At 36.3% G+C, this 23,093-nt stretch overlaps 2 protein-coding genes across 3 annotated transcripts in view; one reads left to right on the top strand and one right to left on the bottom strand.

The window, feature by feature from the left end:
- The window catches only part of Tnni3k (TNNI3 interacting kinase), a 111,753-nt gene that overhangs the window by 58,559 nt on the left and 30,101 nt on the right, over positions 1-23,093 (bottom strand). The window contains exon 5 of one of the 2 annotated variants that reach the window (XM_046443150.2): positions 21,472-21,578. In XM_046443150.2, coding sequence (XP_046299106.1) covers positions 21,472-21,578 — 107 coding nt within the window. Of the gene's footprint in view, positions 1-21,471; positions 21,582-23,093 lie in introns of both variants that reach the window. The other variant, XM_046443149.2, reaches the window with a different exon arrangement.
- Lrrc53 (leucine rich repeat containing 53) lies at positions 17-16,343 on the top strand. Its single transcript, XM_046443131.1, is given in 5 exon segments — positions 17-110; positions 1,331-1,444; positions 3,750-4,565; positions 10,406-10,921; positions 13,987-16,343. Coding segments are annotated over 5 exon segments (3,897 nt in total).

Raw genomic sequence — 23,093 nt, 5'->3', positions numbered from 1 at the left:
CTCTGCTTTCAACAATATGGTAACACCAACCTCCCGTGGAGGCCACCATGCCTTCAAGGACTTTGTACCCACTCTTTCTTCCACCAGGACACAGCACATTTTTGCTTTTAGTAGGTCTATGTTTAAATGACAGTTTATCAGAGAGTTCTTCCTTGCCTACCATTTTTTATGAGCCCCCAAGCTAATGTTATCTCCTTTTCTTGTATTTGTTTCATAGCATCTTTTATCGCCAAATGACTTCATACTGATTTTTCATGTTTACTGTTTATATCCCTCCATAGAATATACACCCCTTGAAGGCAGGGCCCAGGGCCATGAATAGTGCCTTGTATACAGAAGATGTTCTACAAATACTTATTGAACCAATGATAGATTAATTATTTCATGTTTTCCTTATATGTCTTATTCCAGAATTATCATAATATATAGGTACAAGATTTTATGTTCTGTTTCATTTAAAAAAAAATTTTTTTTAAAAGTCAACCCAGGTGTGTGTAATAAATGAATGGTCTTCTTGAACTGAAACTCAAATGGTGTTAATATTTCATTGGTGGATTGCAAAGCATAAAAATAATGGTAAAATTTAACATTTGCTGAACAGTTAGAGCATCTCATTTAATTCTCACAATACTCCATATTGTAGGCATTTATTATTATTTCTATTTCACACATGAAAAAGCAGAAAATAAGAAAAAATGAAATAATTTATCGCAGGTACTATATAGTCATGAAATAGCAGAGCTATATTCAAAGCTAGGTAGAGTTTCTGATCTTAATCTTCCTTCATACCCTCTTCTTAAGTGTGGCATCTAAATCTGTAAAGAATAAAATAATTCAGTTGTAATTCATATAGATAAAGTGCCTGAGATTAGCTTCTTCCTACCAGAAAGAATAGCAGATAAAAGTTATAATACTCAGTTAATACGTACTGGCTACGTGAGTTTGGATGGTTTCTTAACCATGCAGAGTTTCAATTTTCTCAGCCTCACACTGGGTAGCAAAATTCAGAGAACTAGATGAGATAATGCTTGTGCAAAAGTTCTACAAATTGTAAAGTGTTTTGTAAAATAACTTAATTTGTTTAGTAATCTGTACTAATGGGTATACACCCTGGATGTGAGCTCTCTGAATTTATGATCAAATGCTTTAACAATTCATTTTAAACTCTATGCAAAATAAAGAGTCTAGCCTTTACCTGGCATCTTACAAGAACACCAAGATGCTCATTAAAAAGCAGAAATCATCAAATGCCTTACGAGCTGTATATACTGAAATCATGAATAATAAATGCCAACATTTTGACGTGCATTGCCCTCTGCTTTCTTTTCAGGTGGATGGCTCATTCTCTTTGCCATTTTGCTGCGGGTGGCAGCAGCTTTCCCTGCATCTTGTGTGGTATGCGCCAAAGATGTAACCCTCTGTCACCAGCTAACCTATATAGTAGGTAATAAAACTAATAACTCTAAAAAGCAGTGTTAGGTGTACCTGGCAAATTCATTGCCATGCTTTTCATTGTACTGACTGCTCTCTGTGCTCAGCCTGAAAGAGGTAACCTTTTAAAGAGCAGGCCTTTTACAGTAATTAAAGAGACTGGTAACATTATTTTATTTTCTTGTTCCTGGTGGTCTCAACTAAAAGTATTTTAAGACCTTCAGAGATAACTGAGACATTTTTATTGCAAAAGAATACCACCATTTCATGCTGCTACATCATTAAAACAAAAAAGAAAAATAGATCACTGTAATTCTATTTTTGTCCATACTTTGTACAGATTTGAACCCTACCACCAGCTGAAAAAAATACAAATGAATCAGAAACCTGAACTGCAATTGTTCAGCATTAGTAAGATTAAGTGATGTACCTGTGAAACAGATTATTATCAAAGTGCATCTCATTTTGAAAGTCTGGTCTTTTTTTATTGGTGGTAAATGAGCTGTAGAAATGCTAACAAGATACACTGCCTGTATTCATTACATATTGCTTGCTTAAGTCAACAATTTAATAAGACACCTTATTAACAAATTTGAGGAGAATGTGATTTACATCCTGATATTCAAGAAGAGATAAACAAGCTATAAGCTCTGCCAATGGAAAATTTTCAGAAACGAGCCTAAGTTAAGAGGGTAAAAGATGATAATTTTTTTTTTCATTTCTAAAATCCCAAGACTATACGAATGAAGAAATAGACATTATCATTCCCCACAGGAAAGAGGCTTCAAGGTTAGTTTATGCATATATTGTTCACTATCAGTATTGAAAACACTTACACACTAAACTCCACCCTTTCAAATGCATTTCCTGACTTTACCACATTTATTTTGTGTGTGATCTGATATAGTTGATGTCTGTAAGAAACAAATATTTCTCATCTACATTGCTGCACCTCTATGTGCTCCTAATTCACAGGATGCCAAGTGTGAAGTTAGATCTCACAAACACAGTGAAGTAAATGGATGACTTGTGAGTAGTAGAGTTTTTGTATAGTTCTAGGCAAGAAGTAATTGACAGAAATAACAGCTTCTCATTCCGAGTTGACAAACCCTAAAAGACTGGGGACCCATACAAAACAACACTCCTCCATCTCTAATCAAAAAACAATGATGAACGGAACAAAATGTCAAACTGACCAGAATTAACAGAATTCAAAGAATCAATAACAAATGCTGAAAAACAAAACAAAACACTCCCAATTTCAACTTGCTTGTGCTTCAGGGATAGAAGCAATTCTTCCAAAAGAAAGCACTCTGAGAATCCTTTGTCTTTTACAGTTTTTTTTTTTTTTTTAATCTCTTTGTTTCAGCTATGCAGTCTGAATTTCCTAAGGGAATTGTGATTTGCTTCCCCCATGGCTGACTGTTCTAATATCACCTGTAGACCTCCCAGGGACAATGGACTCCTCTATTCCTATGACATTGTCATTTGCAGTCAAAACAATTTTAGCATGATAAAGATGTGTTATAATAACTCCTGATTATAATACATCTTTATTGAGTTAAAACGATTTGATTTCTAATGACAGAGCAGTGATAGCTCTGAGGTGATTATGGTGAAGGGATTTAACAGTTGGAAGCCCTGAGTACCACCTGTCATCACATGATGGACTTCATTGGAGGGAACAGATATAAGACAGGAGGCCAAGATGGCTCAGACTATAATGAGAACCCCACTGACACATCCTCGGGTAGTCTGGAGAGAATATAGATCCTTACCAAGTTGCCAACTCTTAGCCTGGAGCTAAAAAGCAAAAACCAATGCTCCTGCTCACTTCCCCCACCCACACCTTTATGTCTGAGAGAGAAGATGATTGACTTCACCGCATAAATATACATTGCTAGCAGAAAACTGTTTAGGGGCTCAGACTCAAGCTTGGCTTTTAGGTGAATCTGATTGGGGAAGCAGAGCTGATGCAGATCAGTACACACCCTCTGAGGGAGGAAGCCCAAGAAGCCACCTTCAAAATGCCTTCAATGCAGACAATCCTAAACAATGAATTAACTTTGGCATCAAAAGGAACAGATGGGTTTATGTTTCTGAAATAAACATGTCATAGTAACAGAGAATACAAAAAATCCATCATTCTGATAAATAGCCAGTTTCCCCTTAAATGTAGAAGTCAGATAATCATTTTCATTTTGTTTATTGTTCTTACCCAGGTAATGAGGTTGTTCACAGGGTATCTCCTCTGTACTCCCCATTCCCTTCCCACCTGTGGATATCCAGTGTCTAGTCTGTGCTTTTCTTCCTTACAGCAGCCCCTGTGACCACGAGGGTTCTCATCATCACTGATGGATACCTCTCCTCTGTGGAGAGGGCAAATCTGTCTCTCCTATTCAATCTTGCCCTGCTCTCCCTGAGCAGGAACAGCATCAAGGATGTTCAGGAAGATGCCCTGTATGGCCTCACAAAGCTGCGGACATTGTTGCTGGAGCACAACCACATATCCAGTTCCTCCCTGGCAGATCATACCTTCAGCAAGCTCCGCCACCTACAGGTGCTGGTGTTGAGCAACAATGCTCTCCACAGCCTGAGAGGGGCCTGGTTCCGACACACCAGGGGCCTGACCCGACTCCAGCTGGATGGCAATCAGATCACTAATCTCACAGTTAGTTCTTTTGGAGGCACAAATCTCCACAGTCTCAGGCATCTGGATTTATCTAACAATTTAATTTCTTACATTGAGAAGGATGCCTTCCGGCCCCTGCCTCAACTACAGGAAGTGAACCTTTCCCAAAATAGGTTGGCCCACATGCCAGATGTTTTTACTCCACTGAAGCAGTTAATCCTTCTGAGCTTAGATAAGAACCAATGGAGCTGTACCTGTGATCTCCACCCCTTGGCCCACTTTCTAAGAAGCTACATTAAGTCCTCTGCTCACACACTCAGGAATGCCAAGGACCTAAACTGCCAGCCATCCCCCACAGCCATGGCCACTGTAAAGAGTGTGCTGAAGCTGTCTGAGACCAACTGCGATTCCAAGCCTCCCAACCTCACTCTGGTTCTAAAGGACAGACGTCCCCTCCTTCCAGGACAGGATGTGGCTCTGCTGACTCTCCTTGGCTTTGCAGGTATGCCAGGAAGAAGTGTGCCCTCAGCTTCATTTTTCTCTTGTGAATATTCTTGAAGTACACTCAATGATGGCTTTCTCGGGGAACTGGGGTAATCTGATAGGATTGTGGAAAGGACAGGTTGCCAGTGAACATGGAAAAATGCTGGCTGAGTTGGCATAGATTGCAAGAATTCCTGTTTCAGAGATGCTATCTAACAGAGGAAAGTGCCCTGGAATTCAAGAGCTCTCAGTTTAAGTAGCATTATAATACTGAGAAAGTTAACTTGTTGTTTAGTTTTCAGTTTTCTTGTCTGTAATGCGGGAATAATAGATGCATTCCATCATCCTCCATTTATCAATAAGTATAAGTACATGCCACTAGGAGACAGGGTTAGAAAACTGATGAGACAGACTGTTCACTCAAGGCCGTCACACTTGTGTGTCAAGTTATAGTGGTGTAGTAGTGGGCCTTTCCAGATTCACAAGAAGATGCTATTAGGATGATCACATACATCCTAGTCTACAGTGGGTTGTACAGTAGTGGTTTAGTGCATGAGTTCTGTAGTTCAATTACCCAGGTTTGAATTAAGAACAAGGGCTCTGTTCTTACAAGCTGTATGACTTGGGGGAAGTTATCTGACTCTAAGTGACTTGGTTTTTCTCCTGTTTTAGGCTCTTCTAGGACTTCTGTTTATCCAACTCTTTCATAAACTTGGCTTATACCTTCCCAGTTCAAATGAGAAAGGATAATATCCAATTCTTGATTTTTTTAATAATTAAAATTTTATTTATGTATTGGCTATGTGTTACTGGATGAATGATATAAAGTGATGCTATTAGTCAAATATCAAATATGAATGAGATTTCTTGAGTTATTTAGCTCAATCTGTGAGTAACCACGATGATGATGATGATGTGTATGGGTGTGTGTGTGTGTGTGTGTATGTGTTGCTCCAAACTGGAAGACTAGATGCTAAAGGACTAGGACTAAATCAATGTATTTTGAATATGTGTTGTAAATAATTATTTGATAACGGGCTTCCAGTCTATTAATTGAACATCAAATTTTAAACTTCTAACATTACATTTTTCATCAGGATAGACAGCATCATTTCTTGACAATGAAACTTCCACCAGCAGTAATCAAACTTACCTGTAATGGAATCCAAGTCTTCCCAGAAAGATAAATTGTTTTAAAAAACCGTGTAACTATGTCAGTAATTATATGTGCTAAGAAATAATTTACCATAGATGACAAAAGTGATAGCACAGAAAATAGATTTTCTTTTTGTGATTCTTAGAATACAAGATCTAGGAGATATTTAGTAGATATTCCAATAAAAACACACTGAAATGCACACAGAAAAGCCCTAAGTTATGGGGTTCCAATAGGTTTAGGAAATGCTAGGTTAAACAATGTGAAATAGCCTTATTTATTGCAGCAGTTCCCACAGCCTTTCTTTTGATAATGAACATTACGAATCTTTAAATGGAAGAAAAAAGGTGAACCATTTCTCAAACTGATTTGATCATGAATTCTTTTTTTCTTACAGGATTTAATTGAATTAGTGTTTCATATAATGCTATTTTGGTGTATTAAAATAGTGTAATTTTCAGTATCCTTTACATTTATATTCAGAAATATATTTTACTAGGTTAACAGCTTTTTTTTATCAGTATAGAGAAGGATACAAGTTTTAGAAGATTCCAAATATTTTGTCAAAGTGACAGGAAATCTAATATACATGGATACGTTCTGATAAATTATAAACATGATGATTATGGACATATTGGTTTTAGTGTGTAAAATTATTATATGAATGTATTTTTCATTAATTAATTAATTAATATACTATTATTTTAAGGGATTCTTCTTTAAACAGATTCCTTTTTTTAAAATATCAATTTGCTTGACTAAGATTATTCTTCTTATGAAGTGAAATTGTGGTGAATTGTGTGTGCCTCTAGATTGTAGGAAAAAGACTAAGAACTATAATTTTGTCTATGATTGCACTTTCTTCTCTATCTGTAATTAAGCTGTGATAAGTCCAAGGAATATAAATAATCATATTCAGTGAATTTAAAACCAATCAGTAAATACTTAGCATCAAACACTAATATTTTGACATTTATTATTCTGTGACCTAGTAAATAAAAAATTTTCATGAAGCTATCATGTGTTTGCAATGGTTCCACAAGAAGTTATCATTAATTCTGCTACTTTTTTTTTGCCAACTCAGAATAATTGTTGGAATACTTTGAAAATATAAACAATGGCCAGGTGTGATGGTGCAGGCCTGTAATCCCAGTGACTCAGGAGGCTGAGGCAGAAACATCTCAAGTTCAAAGCCAGCTTCAGCAACTTAGCAAGATCCTGAGCAAATTAGGGACACTCTGTCTCAAAATGAAAAATAAAGAGGGCTGCAGATGTGGCTTAGTGGTTAAGTAAGGAATCAATCCCCAGGACCAAAATAATAATAACAGTAGTAGTGGTAGTAGTAGTAGTAGTAGTAGTAGTAGTAGTAGCAGTAGCAGTAGTAGTAGCAGTAGTAGTAGTAATAGAAACAATGCCCCTGGCAATTAAAATTCAAATGTATTAGCACATTCAACCTGACTACAAGCTTCATGTGCAACTTTTGCTCTCTCACCAAGGAAAGTGACCACACCTGAGTGCCATGTCAACAGAAGGAGAATGAGTGGGTCTTTACCACTTAGGCACAATTAGAGAAGAAGGTTTCTCTTATAATCAGGCTATATTCACTTGTATGTTACTGGCTGATGCATGTCTTTAAGAAAACTTAGATCCATCTTTCCTGTATTATTTACTTTAATATTTACATCACACATTCAAAATATTTGATTGATTTAAGGGATGTTTTTCTGTTACCATTTTCTTGCAAGACCTAACACAGCAATATAAAACCTAAGCAACAGCAGAAGGGTTAAGGTTTGGATCCTAAATGTCCTCTAAAGGCTCATATATTAAAGGCTTGATCACCAGCCTATAGCACTATGGGAGAGGGCAGAACCTTTAGGAGGTGGGGCCTTGTGGAAGGAAATTAGGTCATTGAATACATGTCTCTGAAGTGGGTACTGTGATCCCAGACCCTTCCTCTCGTTCTTTGCTTCCCTGCTGCAATGAGGTGAGCAGCTTCACTCCCCCACATGCTACTTGGCATGATGGTTGCCTTGATATAATTACAAAACAATAGTCAATTAATCATGAACTGAGACCTCTGCAAGTAAGAGCCAAAATAAACCTTTCCTCCTTATAATTTGATTTTTTTCAGGTATTTTGTCATAACAACAGTAAACTAACACAAGAGTAATCATAACCCCACAATTCAAACTTTACTGTATCGAAATGCTGATTAAACATATATATATATATATATATATATATATATATATATATATATATATATATATATATATAATTTATTTATTTAATCCTGGGTAGTATTATCCCCATTTAAGAGAGGAGGAAAACTAAGGCTCTCAGATACTAGAAAATACCCAAGAAAAGTGTCATAACAGCACTTTGAATTCTGAGTTTTCCATGTAAAAAATAAGGAATATGTTCACTTATTTTTAACATTAAAACCCAAATCAAATCTTTGTTTGGAATAATGCATACTCTAGGATGCAGCAATAAAATGGTTATGATCTAATTTTTGTTACCACTTTAAGAAAATATGAGAACTTTAAGATTAAATTATTTTACGATATTATAGTCATTTTTGAGAGCACGTTATAAAATAAGTTAAAATGGGTTTATAATATCTCTAGATCTGGTAAACTATACAATTATTGGAGGATTTCACTAGAAACTGTCATTTTCTCTCCTTAATCTTCATCTTTAACAGGAAAAAAAAGGAAATGAAACAATCATGCCTAACACATTCCCTTTCCTTTCAAGTTCAAAATATCACATTAATATTGTCACCAATTGAGAGAACCAAGCATAGTACTGCCAATCAGTGAGCCTAGAATATTGTGATCATCTTATTCACTGTCCTTATTTCCTGAGGAGGAAACTTACTTGTCAAAATCACACAGCAGCTATAGGTAGACTGGGCTTCAAACACAGATTTTCTTAGTCCTACAGACATGATGTTTTGCTGATCACCATTTTGGGTATTTATGATTTGATCAGCCAGTGCTTTCATTATCAGAACTTATAAACAGAATTACTTCCATTTATTTAAGAATATTCTATCAAACTTCTAGAATACCTTTCTGACAGAGTTGTGAGCACTGAGGATAGAACGTTCATCAAGACTGAAATGTCTGTTTCCTGACAGTGCTTACTTCCAGCATGGGAGAACAGACATTGAACAGACAAATAAAGGAATGGAAACATTATTCTGTAATCAATTTTAAGAAACAAAGGAAATCACTGTGGTAGACAGGTAGACTTTGGCTTGAACTTTTAGGCGGTTGAGAGCGTCCTTTCTCAAGATGGGGCAAAGTAAAGAAGAAAAAGAGGTTAGTCTGTGTTTCAGTTAGCTTTTGCATCGCTGTGATCAGAAGACCTGACAAAAACAGTTTTAGAGGAGGAAACGTTTGCTTGGTGCTCATAGTTTTGCTCTGAGCCCAAGGTGAGGTAGAACATCATGGCAAAAGGGTGAGAAGGAAGAAGAAAACAGCTCAGGTCATGGCAACCAGAAACCAGAGAAAGCTCTACTTACCAGGGACAAAATATAAACCTCAAAGGCACAAACCAGGTGACCTACCTACTCCAGGTACACCCTACCTCCTGTTAGTTACCACATGTTAACCCATTTAAGAGGGTTGATGCACTGATTTGGTTAAGGTTCTTATAACACAATCATTTCACCTATAAACATTCTTGCATTATCTCACACATGAGTTTTTGGGGGAATCTCCCTCCAAACTGTAACAGTCTACACCTGGGTTTGAGAAACATGGCCACTTACAATATTCCTCAGAGGACAAGTTATGCCTGCAAAGCCCACAAATGACAGTACCCATCTATCGGAGATCAGATCTTATTAATTTTTCTATGGCAGTTTATAAAAGGGAGTGATCTTTGCAAGGTAGAAAAACCAGTAAAAGCACCAAGAAATCTGGAAGTACTGGTTTAAAGGATAAATAAAGTCCAAATAAGCAGAGATAGGAGAAGGTGTTATAAGCATCACTAAGAGAATATACAGAGGCTAAGAAGTATGTTTTAATTTTAATGAACTAAAGAATTTGCAATATAGTGTTTGAATGTGAGGAATAATGAAAAATAAGATTAGAAAGGGAGGCAATGACCAGATTGCATTGACTCTTAAGTGTCAGGGAAGTTTGGTCTTTTTGCTGATAGGAAGCCAAAGAGTTGGGGTGGTGGTGAATGTTCAGGATGATTAAAATATGGTGATAGTATATTACATCAATTTATCTTTTAGGAGGATGAGGTCAGGGTATATGAGATGTTTTAGAGGGAATATGATAATTTCAGCTTATTTTTATTAACTATGAAACTATCAAATAGGAAGTTGGGAATTAAATTGGTTTCCCACAGGCAGAAAAATAATTTTAATGCAAGAATTCTTCTATTTTGAATGAATTCTAGTCTGTTTAAAAGCTCTTGTTTTTTTTTACCAAAAAGATTCCAGATGGTGTTGTTATAATTTTTAATATATATATAAAGAAAATCCAAACTGGAAAGCAGAACAATGTCAATTAAAAAAGCCTCTGTTTGGCCTGATATTTCTCCAAATGGTGATGGACTTCCCACTCACTCTGATGCCCTTTAAGCCATTAAACTTTATATTTGTGGGTTTCACATTTGGTGATTTATATGTCTCTTCCTATGATGTTATCTTTTAATGGTCTCTCTATTTGTCACAGGAGCTGTTGGTCTCACTTGCCTAGGTTTAGTTGTATTTAACTGGAAACTCCAACAAGGCAAAGCAAATGAACACACATCAGAAAACCTTTGTTGCAGAACCTTGGATGAATCCCTGTGTGCTCATGAGGCAAGAAATTACCATGCTAAGGGATACTGTAACTGCCACTTAACTCAGGAAAAGGAGATAAAGGTCATGTCCATTGTGGGGTCCAGAAAGGAAATGCCACTTTTACAGGAAAACAGCCATCAAGCAACATTGGCCTCTGAGTCCACAGCCCCTGATGGATCATTTAGAAACTTGAAAGGGAAGGACCATGGGGCAGACAGCACTTTCTTTTGCCTGGATAGCAGATTGCTGCAGACAGGATATTCAGATCCTCCTGGGAATAGGGCAGTTTTTAATGATGCAGGCTTAGTTACAAGGTATTGTCCAAAAAGAGTTGAAAAGCTAAGGAATCCTGAGCCTGGAGAAGTCCAATCTCAAACCCTGCCACAGCATGTAACAAGAACAATAGGTGAGTTTGTCTTGTTTTAAGAAAATCCCACTCTGTTTAATTCCCTCTGGAGAGAAACTCTTTTGATTTCCTCAACAGGAAAATGCTATAAAAATCACTGTTTATTCATCTTCTAAAGATCTGAAGCTACTGTGAACGTGTGTGTTTGTGTGTGTGTTTGGGGTGAGGTGCACCCCACTCTCAGAAGCTAAGTGGGCATCTCTTGTCTATTGGAAGTGAATTTTGAGACCCACACGCTTAACAATGTTTACCCAAAAAAAGAAAGAAAGGAAAAATAGAAAGAGGGAAAATAAGAAATAGCAAAAAAAGAACTATTTTAAATAGCAATGGTGCTATTCAGATTTATGGGACAGTGACTGTTAGCTTTCATTCCAATATCCTCTGAGCTCTAATGTCAATTCTGCAGTAAGCAACCTTCCCAGAGCATGACATGTTAGAAGAATGGGCCTTCTAATGCTAGTGATTCATTTCAGGAATGATGTCAAGAAACATACTTTGCTTGCTGAGCTGTCAAGGATGATAACTTCCCAGTTCAGAGAAAGTCAGGACTTAATTCATTGTCCCATGCTGGGAGCCAAGTGAATCTGGCCATGACATCTACCCACTGTACATGGGCGATGTCAATATTTAGGTGGTGGCAATGAATTAAATGTCTTCCTTTTTCTTCCTGAATAGTAAGACGATATTTTTTCCGGCTCTGCAGATAAAACTTTGACAGCTGCTCTGTAAAGAGATTCCTGTCACTTATTTGAATTAGTTTACAACAGAGTTTTTTCTCAGAATATGAATGACAGAGGTGCTGTATCAACAAATTTGTACCACCAGGATCTGGCCCTAAGAATGGATTTGGGGACAACTGGATAAGGATGAAACCGTATATTATTTCCTATGTGGCACAAGGCAGGATGTGAGTTCATCTGACTGCATTCCTCATGCTCCATTTCTTGCCAGTTCTGGGGGCTGATGATTTGACTCAAGAGAGAGATGGCCAAGGAAGGAAACATCTGCCACAGAAACCAGAGAAGACTGGTTTATTTTATAAAGAAATAAGCACTTAGCCTTTCAATAGAATCATACCTTAGGCAGATGTTCCACTTTAACTTTAAAATGCCTTCAACTTCTCTGTGGAAAACTTCTATACTGATGAAAATGTGGGTTCGTAACTATTTAGAATCCTGGGCCTTGTTTTACACAGAAGACATTGGTTTGCCAGGTTATTAAAACTACTGAAATTCTGCTTCATGCCAGGGATTGTATTGGAGCTATGAAGGCCTGGTAGCTGAGGAGAAGATAGCCAAGGCTATATTTGCTCCAGAATAAAAGACAGTGAGGAGAGAGTGATGTTATGTTTATGCCTAGTAACTTGGGAAAGCATAATTATAGACTTTCATAGGTAGGGGGAAATCTAGAGATGATCAAGTCTAAGTGTTCTTATTATTTATCTTTGATTTCCAGAACTCTCTGAGAATCTGATAAAGAAAATGATGTATTTCTCAGTATAATTCATATATGTGCATAACAATTCCACCTGCTCTAACCTTCTAAAACCCAGAGAGTAAGTAGTTTTTCTAAGGCCACCCACAAAGTTGATGGCAGATCTTAGATTATAATTGGATACTCATTTGGGCTTAGTCAATATACTAGTTAGCTTTCATCTCTGTGACCAAAATACCTGAGAAGAACAACTTAGAGAAGGAAAAGTTTATTTTGACCTCAGAGTTTCAAAGGTCTCAGCTTCTGGTTGGCCAACTCCATTGCTCCAAGGTGATGCAAAGCATCGTGGCCAAAGGGCTCAGTAGAGGTAAGTTGCTCAGCTCACTGTGGCAGGAGGCAGAAAGAAGGGAAGAGGCCCCAGGGAAGATGAGCTTTTTCAAGGTATGTTCCCAGTGACCCACCTACTTGAGCCATGCCCCACCTGCCTACAGTTTCCACCCAGTATAGATGTTCTTTCAAATTACTAAAACATTAACTGATCAATCTACTGATTAGGTTATTAGGTTACGGCTTTCATAATCTAATCATTGCACCTCTAAATATGTCTGCATTAACACAAGAGCTTTTAGAGGATACTTTATATCCAAATTATAACAATTCACTTCTTTCTTTTTGTCATTGAATACAAATACTTTCTTCTTTCTTTACATAGACCATTTCACAAAATAGAAGAAAGCACACCAATAAGATATGACTTGAAATTCAATACTCATTATGGGTAAGAGGAAAGAATTTAGTGTCAGACAGATGTGGGTTCAAGCCCTCGCCATATCACTTAGCTCATGAATGACTGGGGGAAAACATCATCCTCTCCAAACATGCTTCTTTGTCTATAAATATTATAAGGTAATAGGAGATTTTCAAGGACTCATAACTCTTGTAAAATATCAAATGAGATACATACCAAATGCATATAGAATAGCACATTGCCTAGCTTTTAGTGTATGCTCAATTAACTATATTAATATGTACTTAATATTATTTAATATGTGTCACTAATTTATATTTACCTATACCATTAAAAGTCCCAGGCAGAGACTGAGGTAACATGAACCAGGTCATAATTCAAAATTCTTATTTATTTAACAAATAGTTAATGAATACTGAATTAAGTTATTGAGCCAACAAGCATTTCCCTTTTTGTTGTCTAGGCTATTTTCTTTTTGATCTCTGAACATAACCATGTTCTTTCTAATGTTTGAGCTTCAAAAAAGAAATGAATGCAGAAAAACTTACTATGCCATTTGAAAAGGATTCAGATATTATTCATATTTAAAGCAAACCTAACCAACAACTAAAGATGTACAACTATGGATAATATTTCTATTTCTATTTCTACAACTTCTAAATCAGCCTCACACTGACTGAAATGTGGCCATAAAGAATGCCACTGTAAACATACCAAACCGCCAAATATCCTTTGTGGATTTGGCTAAAAATTAGGGAATATTCAAGAACTGTTATAATCAGAGGAGTCATTTTTGCACTTTCCATAAGGTTCCTAATCATCTGTTTGGTTAGGGATTTAAAACTCTGCCCAGTGCTAAAATCCTTCATTTATTGTTCAGCAGATATCAGTGGTGACACATTTAGAAGAAGATATGAAACATCCACTTCAGCCTTGGCAAGAGAAACTCTTGAAAAGCATTTAACAAATGGATCATGGCAACCTCCAATAGAAAAAGAAGACAATGGCTTACAACCTCACAGGCAGAGACATTTTATTACAAGCTCATCACCCAAGCCCTGTGTGCCTGAGGAGCACTATGTACAAAAGATCTTATGCAAACAGAGACCAAAATATGATGACCCATGTGGACTGTTAAAATGGAGCAAGCCCAGGTATTTTCAGACAAAGAACTCCCTTATCTGTAAATATGTACCATATAATCAATTTCAAGATTATATGAAAGAAAAGAAGTCAAGTTGCACAGAACATTCAAAGTCTGAGAAAGAGCAAATCCAAATTAACAGTGCAATAGAAAAATTCCTTATGAGTGAGAATAACACAGATTTATCAAGGTTAACAAGAAAATACAAGAAAACATATTCCCCAAAGAGGGTTAGCTATTGTAATCCTGACTTAGTAGGAAAAAAAAGGTAGGTGAAATCACCCAAAACATCAACACACTGGAAACAGCAGGAAAATCAAAGTAATCAGCTGACCACCTTGGATCTCAAAACAAGCAAAGGAGGACGATGGTTTACTGAGTCACAGATTATCAAAAAGAAGAGAATCAAACAATCTGGTCACAAAGGGAAAAGTAAAGGACAAAATTTAAGGAAAAAATTAAATTTACGTCCTTTTATAAAAGTCAGAGTCCATCCAGAAAAATCTTCACCAGAACTCCTCAGAAAGTGTAAACAAGCAGTGATACCTCCTAAGACATTCCCCAAAACTTCTGATTAAAAAACTAAGATAAATCTTGTGTCTTCTGCAGATTTCCTTCAACAGTCAGAGAGTGACAACTACATTAAACTGACTCCAAAAATGCTTTCTCTTGAACATGCCCGGAAGCAGACCTCAACTTACAAAAGAAGTACTAAAAATGCCCCTCTCATCAGTGCTAACAATTTGTCTACAGGCAACCAGAGCTCTGTAAAGGGCAACTGTTACCCAACTGGTCAGGTTCCTAATGGAAACTCATCAACTGTGCCTCAGCCTACACCCCAGAATGTCCAGCACGGGTTCTCACTTTCTCAGTTCTCAATGGAGCAAATGGAAGGTACATCTCAGCTTCAACCAGAAGTTTCTAGTTATTCACCAGCTACTTCAGAAAATGTGGGAAATAACATTTTTCCATTTCAGCATTCCAGGGAAGTTATTGATCAAGGGGCAACAGAGTCCAGAGAGCTCATGGAGCAGAACGAATCAAAGTCCAGTGAGCTAAACCAGTCCCCTCGGTCCATGAGAAACCAAGCACAATTTCTAAGTGTTTACAAGACTGACACTTACAACAAGGAATGTACTTCAGAGCAAAATCAAATTTTACAATGTAAGAAACAAAACTTAAGTCATGAACAACTTGAAAATGAAGAAAAAACATTAATGACAAAACCCAAAATATCACATCCAATTGTGGAAAGTTGTATTATGGATAAAGAAGGAAATGAAGTAGGGAAAAATCTTCTTAACACAGAAACTTATGATTCCTCTCTTATTCCCTGGACACAATCCAAGAACAACCTACCATTTATGATGGCAAATTCTATTCCACACCAAAATAGAAGAGAGCTTCCCAAGGATATCAGTACTTCTACTCTTAGTAGTCAAGCCATTTGGCATCTAACCAATAGTAGCGAAAAAAGAAGTGACAGCGCACATGTATTGCCCAGAGATGACAGCACTGAAGCTCTGGAGATAAAAATAGTAGAAAAAGAAGGGGAAAGTACACTTGATGAAAGCAAGACCAATTCTAGTATATTCATTTGGACCACACAAATGACCTCAAAGGGCATCACATTTGGAGGGCAGCAAACTTGGGAAAATGGGAAAAGTGAAAAACACGTTTTCTGTGATTCAAACTCTATTGAGGAGACCATTACAGTTAAAGATCCGAGGATCACAAATTCCCAGGAAACCAAAAATAGAATACCTCACAGTGAAGCAGATCTTCAAATTAACAGTCATATGCACGATTTGAGAGAAATTCAAAATATGCAGCCAGATAAAGATAGCAGTGCACACAGAGAAGGTGAAATGGCAGCGGAGAGACATGCAGTGCTTCCTCTCTCACCAGAGTTAAAAGACATTCGTTTTGAGCCAGAAAATGAGGTGCCTCTAATTCCTAGCAGAATAAATGAAGCTGAAAACTCTGTTCCAAAACCTGTACCGCATCCACCATCTGCTGAATATGCTAATACATCACCTTTAGAAGCAGAGCAAAGTGAACAAAATAACTCAAATAATAATCACTTTCTAGCTTAGCTCTCTTCAAAAGGACACACAAACACCCTCTAGCCTTTGTATGCATTTAAAATGCATTATTTTGGAGAACAAAACCTCAGCAATTCTTAGTTATCAATAGAAGTTCACAGTTGAAAATAATTTAAAAAAATCAAAGATGGAGCCACAGAATATGTTTGATACAATTTACTGAGAAGGCTTTTTTAACAAATGGGAAAATGGGAAAGAAAAGTTTTACCCAGTCCTGGAAAAGCAATCAAACACTGAAAGAAATAAAAAGCCTCAAATTAAAGGGTAGATATTTAAAAAGCATTTTACTAGAGGTGCTTTTAGTGTTTATTTTATGGAAATTATTATAAAAATCTTAATTAGTGGCACTACAGTATTACCTTCTACAGAGATGACTATATATTCATATTTGAGCCCAATTTGTTTTCCTGATTATGATATGAAAATAAAATTTCAGTTTTTTTGTTAGTTGTAGTCTAGCTGATATGTATAACAGCATATTTTGTGGTTTTGTAACTGTTCTGTTGATAATTATCCTAGATCTTAAGTAGAAGTCTTTAAAAGCTATTATTTCTCTGAGGAAAAAAAATCAAGGATTTCCAGGGATAGCAGGATGTTTCTGTAAATTCTGCAAATTCCTATAAATCCACTAGGTGGAGATCTCAGCTTCAGAAGAACAAACTGGGCTTCAAGTTCGACACAATGGATCTTGAACAAAAGGAATTTTAATGAGCTTTATTGCCAATTGTTATTAATTTAAGACTTTAAAAACTAAATAATCCATTGGCATGTAGCTTTCAAGGTTTGATCTCCTGAGTTTAGCATGCCTCTATTGTTCTGTGTGAGTACTCCTCCTTATGCACAGGAATTAAATGTGCTTATAAATATTACATTTAAAGCAAGAGCAGAATAAACATCTTTTAATTAAAGACACATTTATTCAAAAAATATAAGCACACACAATTTTATTTATGCCCCAGTAAAATGTTTAAAGCATACTTTCATGGCATAGAATGTTATAATATTTCACATTTCCCAGGGGAGAAAAAGGTTTAAAAGGAAGCAAACTTCTCTCTTTGTTTCTGTACAGGTCTCCGTATCTTTATATCTACATGTGGTATTATAAAACTTAAAGGATTACTAGAACAATATGCATATTGCTTACATGCCCCACCTATGTTCTTTATCCCTTCCTATTCAGAATTGTCAGCAAAAGACTTAACTTTTTCAATTTGAATTTTTAGCCTTCTTCCTCTTTTCTCACCAAGATTCAGAACTCTCTTGCTTTTAACTTCAAATCCTGCCCCTGTCATATTATTTGGCCTCTTTGCCTGAGCTTAACTCTGTGCCATCTGTATGCTTTCCCTGCTTCCATTTCATTCTCTTAAGCACCTTTAAGGTGAGAAGAGCATCTGTGCCAACTACCTGCATGACAAGCTTATTTGAATCCCCAGCTCCCCAGCTTTGTAGATCAGGTTACTTTTTTTCTCTGTTGCTGTCTTTACTTTTCTCTTTCTATTTTTTTAAAGCATTATCCCTTTATCATAGAGTGCTTAGCTTCGTTCTCTCTCCTCACTGCCAACAGTAACCCTGATATGTAAGGGCCAACACCTACTCTTGGTTACTAGCTGCCTTTCAGAATGCACCAATGATAGTTCTAGACATTTTCCTCTTTTCCATTTCTGAAATCCACTCTTTCACCTTTTTATGATGCTGCCTTTGAGATGGTTGTCAGGGTTACCCTTGGTCCCAAATCCACGGTTGTCATTGTGGTCCCTGTGTTCCAATCAGCAGGATCCCTGTAACACAGTACACGATTGGCTGACCTGACTTCAGTATCTTTTCCTTCAGTTTTGACCTAGTCATTCCCAACTCTGGGGGGCACATATGACTAGGGTGCTTGTTAAAATGCAGTCTCAGGCTCCATACCAGTCAGTAGAATTAGGATAGAGCTCCAGAATCTTCTTTTTAACAACAATCCTGGATAATCTGGAGTATGTATTTTCCTGCTCACATGCTGAGAAAAAAAGGTTTAGCTATTCCAATGAACACCAGAAGATTATTCAATGTTTGTTTCTTTATAGAAACTACATATAAATTCTGAGTCAATAAACCCTTCATATCCAATTCAAATAAATTTTGAAAAAATTACTTTTATTATATATTTTCACTGCTTTAGAGACAAAGATAGATTACTTATAACTTCATGTCCAAATTCCCATTCAGGTTTCCAAGGCTTTCCAAATATGATTCTATCAGGATTCTTTTCTACCTCACATTGCTTTCTAACAACCTCCAAAGGACCTCACATTGCTTTCTAACAACTTCCAAAGGACTGGTATTCTCACTGTCCTCTGTGTACCATATTTGTTTCTTGACTAAGAAGATACATATATGAGAAAATACTGGGTTTCAAATTCAAGGAATGAGGAAAGTATAGATATGAAAGAACAATTAGTAAAGAAAGTAAGGAACAGGATAGCATGATGTTAGTGTCTTAGATCCAAAGAAGAACTTGTTTCAAAGGATATCTGTCACAGAAATTTAACCTCTCAGTGGTTACAATGTTCCAATAACTAGTAGGTCCCTTGTCCTTTTTCTCCCAATGAATTTGTACATGTCCTCCTTGCTTGAGTTGGGTTATTATCTCACTAACCCTTCATTCAGCAAGCTCCTATATATGGTTTATGATCTCTCCTCAAGCATCACTTCTTATGGGAAAATTTCCCTAACCTATGCTATCTCCAACTTGCTAGTATTCTTTTAGTATGAATTACCATAAAGTCTTTTTTCCTTTAGTCTTGGCTTTAACTGTAGAATCATTAATATGTGCCTTTAATTAATCTCCATATAACTACTGGCCTTAAAGTCCATGCATCTTAAATCCTCAGCCCCTTTCATTGGACAGTATGTAGTAAGAACTCAAATTAATTGTTGAAGGAAAATAAAAATTATCTCATTGTTCCCTTTTTTCTCACCACTCAGTCTACTGACATGGTAAAGACCTTGCTGGGTGACATAATGATGACAGAAACAGCTCAACTTTACAGTGGGAGGTGGATAGCAAGGCCAAGCCAGGACTGAATTGAGAAGTTCAGACATTGCCAGAAAGTTGGAGATTTGCTTTCCTAATGTGTTTTCTCTTTCTCTTCCTCCCTGAACCTCATCACTATAGCTCAGACTCACTGCTTAGCCCCACAATGTTCCCACTAAGCAATTTATTTGGGCCTCCTATATATATATTTCTCTTTAATAATGTCCTCCTTTAGCCCTATTACTATTTCTCTTTCTCATTTCCCAATGTTTTGCTTGAGGCATACATTCTACCCTAAACATGCTTTTAGAATAAGCCAATGATTTGCTTTTATCTCCAAATGAAAACTTCCACATGTCCTTTATCTATGATCATGGGATTAGTTAATAAAATAAAAAAGATTCCCTTGATGGGTATTTTATGTGCAACTTTGGTACAACTCTCTTTATACAGAGAGAAGGGACATCTGTATTGGGTGCTTGACACATTTATCCTGAGAATATATGCCTGAGGTTCATATTGAAAACAAAGACAAGTTTTGCCAAATTAATTTAACTCACATAATTTTCAAGATAAAATTTCCTAGATCTCAAAATCTAGATATGGAACTAGAGGTATTGACAAGCAAGTGTGGAATTTGTTCACTTACTTAGCAAAAAAAAAAAAAAGCATCTAATAGGTGATAAGTCCTAGGGTGATACCAATGAACAAAACAGGTAATCATCATCATTATCGTCATCATCATCATCATCATCATCATCATCATCATCCCTGCTTCTATGTTCTATGGAGCATAGAGTAGTGAGAAGATTCTTAACCTATAGCATGTCAGAAGGACTGGTCAGAAGTTTATCTGAAATACTCAATCCATATTCCACAAGAACTTTTATTTGCTTCATAAGAGTTTCTGTGCTCTCAAGTGGGATTGGATAATGACTTGGATTTTACCTTTCAAAAAAGGAGGCGTTTGCCTTTAGAAAAAGAATAAGAAACTTGTTTTCTCTATCTAAATGTGTGGACATTTTACTTTGTTGAGGTACTTTCTGAAATAATAATAGCCACACTTTATCGGCTCCCTTGTCAAAGAGTGATAAAGTGTCTAGGATTGATCAGAAACAAGATCGTATAAGAAAACAACAACAATAACTAGGATTATTTGGACTGGCAAACGAAAGCCATTAAGCTTTTTTTGTATGAGAATTTCCAGGGTGAAGAACACAGACTAATACCCTCCATTCAAAGGAAAAGACTCAATGGATATACTGATGTCAAGACACAAGGATTTCAATAAATCCTTATTTATAAGAAAATAACTGGCCAAGGAATTCTTGGACACACGACTGAACTGTAACACCAGGAGAGAAGCTGTAGGACCACCTCAGTCAATCTCTGAGAATAGTAGACATCACCTGATATGGCACACAAGTGAGAAGAATCACTTTATGGAGACTAATGGTCTGCTATTTTTTTCCTAGTTATAGACTGTCATTCCCCCTCTACTCTCTTAGATTTAAGATCACATTTAAAATATTCTTTTGGCTGTTTAAATATCCTCCTTTACTTTTTACTTACTCTTTCCGTAGCATTGTTCTCTTCATTTGAGCTCTAAGTCTGTGTTATTAACCACATCATCAATCACTTAGAGAAGTAACAGAGGACTAGGACTCAGGTCTTCTGATTACTACTGCTTGAGCTAGTGCTCCTGAAGACTACTTTCCCTTGGGTCTCTGCCTGAAAGCCTACTTTGCATCAAAAGCCAACCCAAATCCATCTTGTACCAATTTCTTTTGTCAGAAAAAGACTAAGTGTGGCTCAAGTATAGTTAATAAAATTGCAGCTGAGATAAGACTGTGAGTCATCTCTCATACCCTGGTCTCTCTTTTACTAATCAGTTGTAAGAAACATTTCAAAATCAGAGAGCAGCAGCAAAGAAATATGAGCTATTCAGACTTCTTGAGGCAATTAGAGACTAAAGAGCAGAAGACAAATTAGTCTTTCTGCCTTGACAGTCTTAAAATACACCCTGGAAGTAGACTTTGGAGTTACACTATTTGTGACAGATTTTGACCATAACACATTTTCTAAGAGGACATAAAAATTACTCACTTCAGGACATGCATTCCACCCTCGCATCAGCAAAGATGATATGGGTTTGGGAATGGAATAGCCAATGGGAGGCCTAATATGGTGGTAAGCCATGTCTGCTGCTGCAGCTGCTGCAAAACAAATGGGTCATGTCAGTTTTGAAATTCACATATTTATATCAAGAAACAGGAACAGATACACACACAAAAAGTCAACAAAAATCAGTTTGTATAACATCAGTTGAGCTTCAAAGAGACCTCTAGGCTGTGTTTTTTTCCTCTGTGCTTTTAACAAAATAGTGGATTATTTTATAGTCTGTCTTTGTAATTGTTCATTCATTTGGCTGTTGGCAATAAATAGGAGAAGTGAAATTTTTTAAAGGAGCAAATGACCATTGAAGGAGCAAGTCATTTAGAGTGCTTTAAGTACAAAGTATGTGCATAATGTTATAGGAAGCAAAGACTGAAAGTTGGATTGGACAAGATTGTATGATGTCATAACTCCAAGACTAAAGAGATTATATTCTGCCTACCAAGCCATGGGATAATGCTGAACTTTGTACTTTTAAAGGCAGCTATATTACTTTGGAAAAACAGATGTTTAGTTAAACTCAAATTTTATCACTAATACAAAGATTCTGAAATTTTAATTTTTAATATTTATAAACTAGTTATTACTTGTTAAACTCTGTTAGGCACTTCAAATCCATTGTCTTAGCAAATACAACTCATTGATTAAATTCTCTAATATTGCCTGCTTATATGGATTTCCAAATAGTGTTCATGTCTAGTTGTGCATCACTACGTTATGATTCTAGGGACTTCACTGTACATTCCTGATTGCTCAGTAGTTTTCTGTTCTGCAAGCAGTGAATTCTATGCTACCTTAGAAACCAAGCTCATAGCTACTTTTATTAAAAAAAATTTCTGTCAGGCATCATGGTAGATACACACACACACACAAACACACACACACACACACTTCTTGAATCTTCTTAACCATCCAAAGTAGGTAGATATTATTGTATATGTATGTGACAGTTTTAAATTAATAAACATTTTAAGTATTGCTAATAGTTGGTATAGCCTTTTGTTCCAAAGTTCATGCTTTTTGAGCACATGATATTGTTTATTTCTCAGAAACACTGTTCTTCACCAGTGGGAGAATAAAGTTCCAGTATATTGCTGCTTCCTGTTTTCTAGTTCATATTTTAAGCATATATCAGTAGCTTAATGACTTTTGAGATATAACCCATACCCACTAATTTTCCCCCACCAAAATCCACTCCCATTTAATTCTGTTTATCCATCTACTTCCAGTAGAGCTAGTGAAACTTCATGCAGTGTAACTGTGTAACTTAAAATATATTTTGCTTTATGGATTATTCTGAATTACCACCTAATGAAATTAACACTTGTTCTTTGCAGAAATTGAGAAAATTAAGAGAAGGATTAAGGAAATTAAGAGAATAAGGAAGAAAAAATGTTATCATTCAGAGGCAACGGTTATCAAAATATTTTGAAAATTTCTTATATATTCTTGGTATCAGGAAGCTTATGCTGATAGACAATTATGTAATTCCTTTTTCCTAAATTAAAGCATTAGGTTAAGCAATTAAGCATTTCTCATGTTATTAAAACTCT

Source organism: Marmota monax, unplaced genomic scaffold (genome assembly GCF_021218885.2).
Source record: "Marmota monax isolate L192 unplaced genomic scaffold, Marmota_monax_Labrador192_F-V1.1 WCK01_AAM20220418_F8-fsc00046, whole genome shotgun sequence".
Taxonomy (NCBI): domain Eukaryota; kingdom Metazoa; phylum Chordata; class Mammalia; order Rodentia; family Sciuridae; genus Marmota; species Marmota monax.
This window is presented reverse-complemented; position numbering and strand designations above follow the sequence as displayed.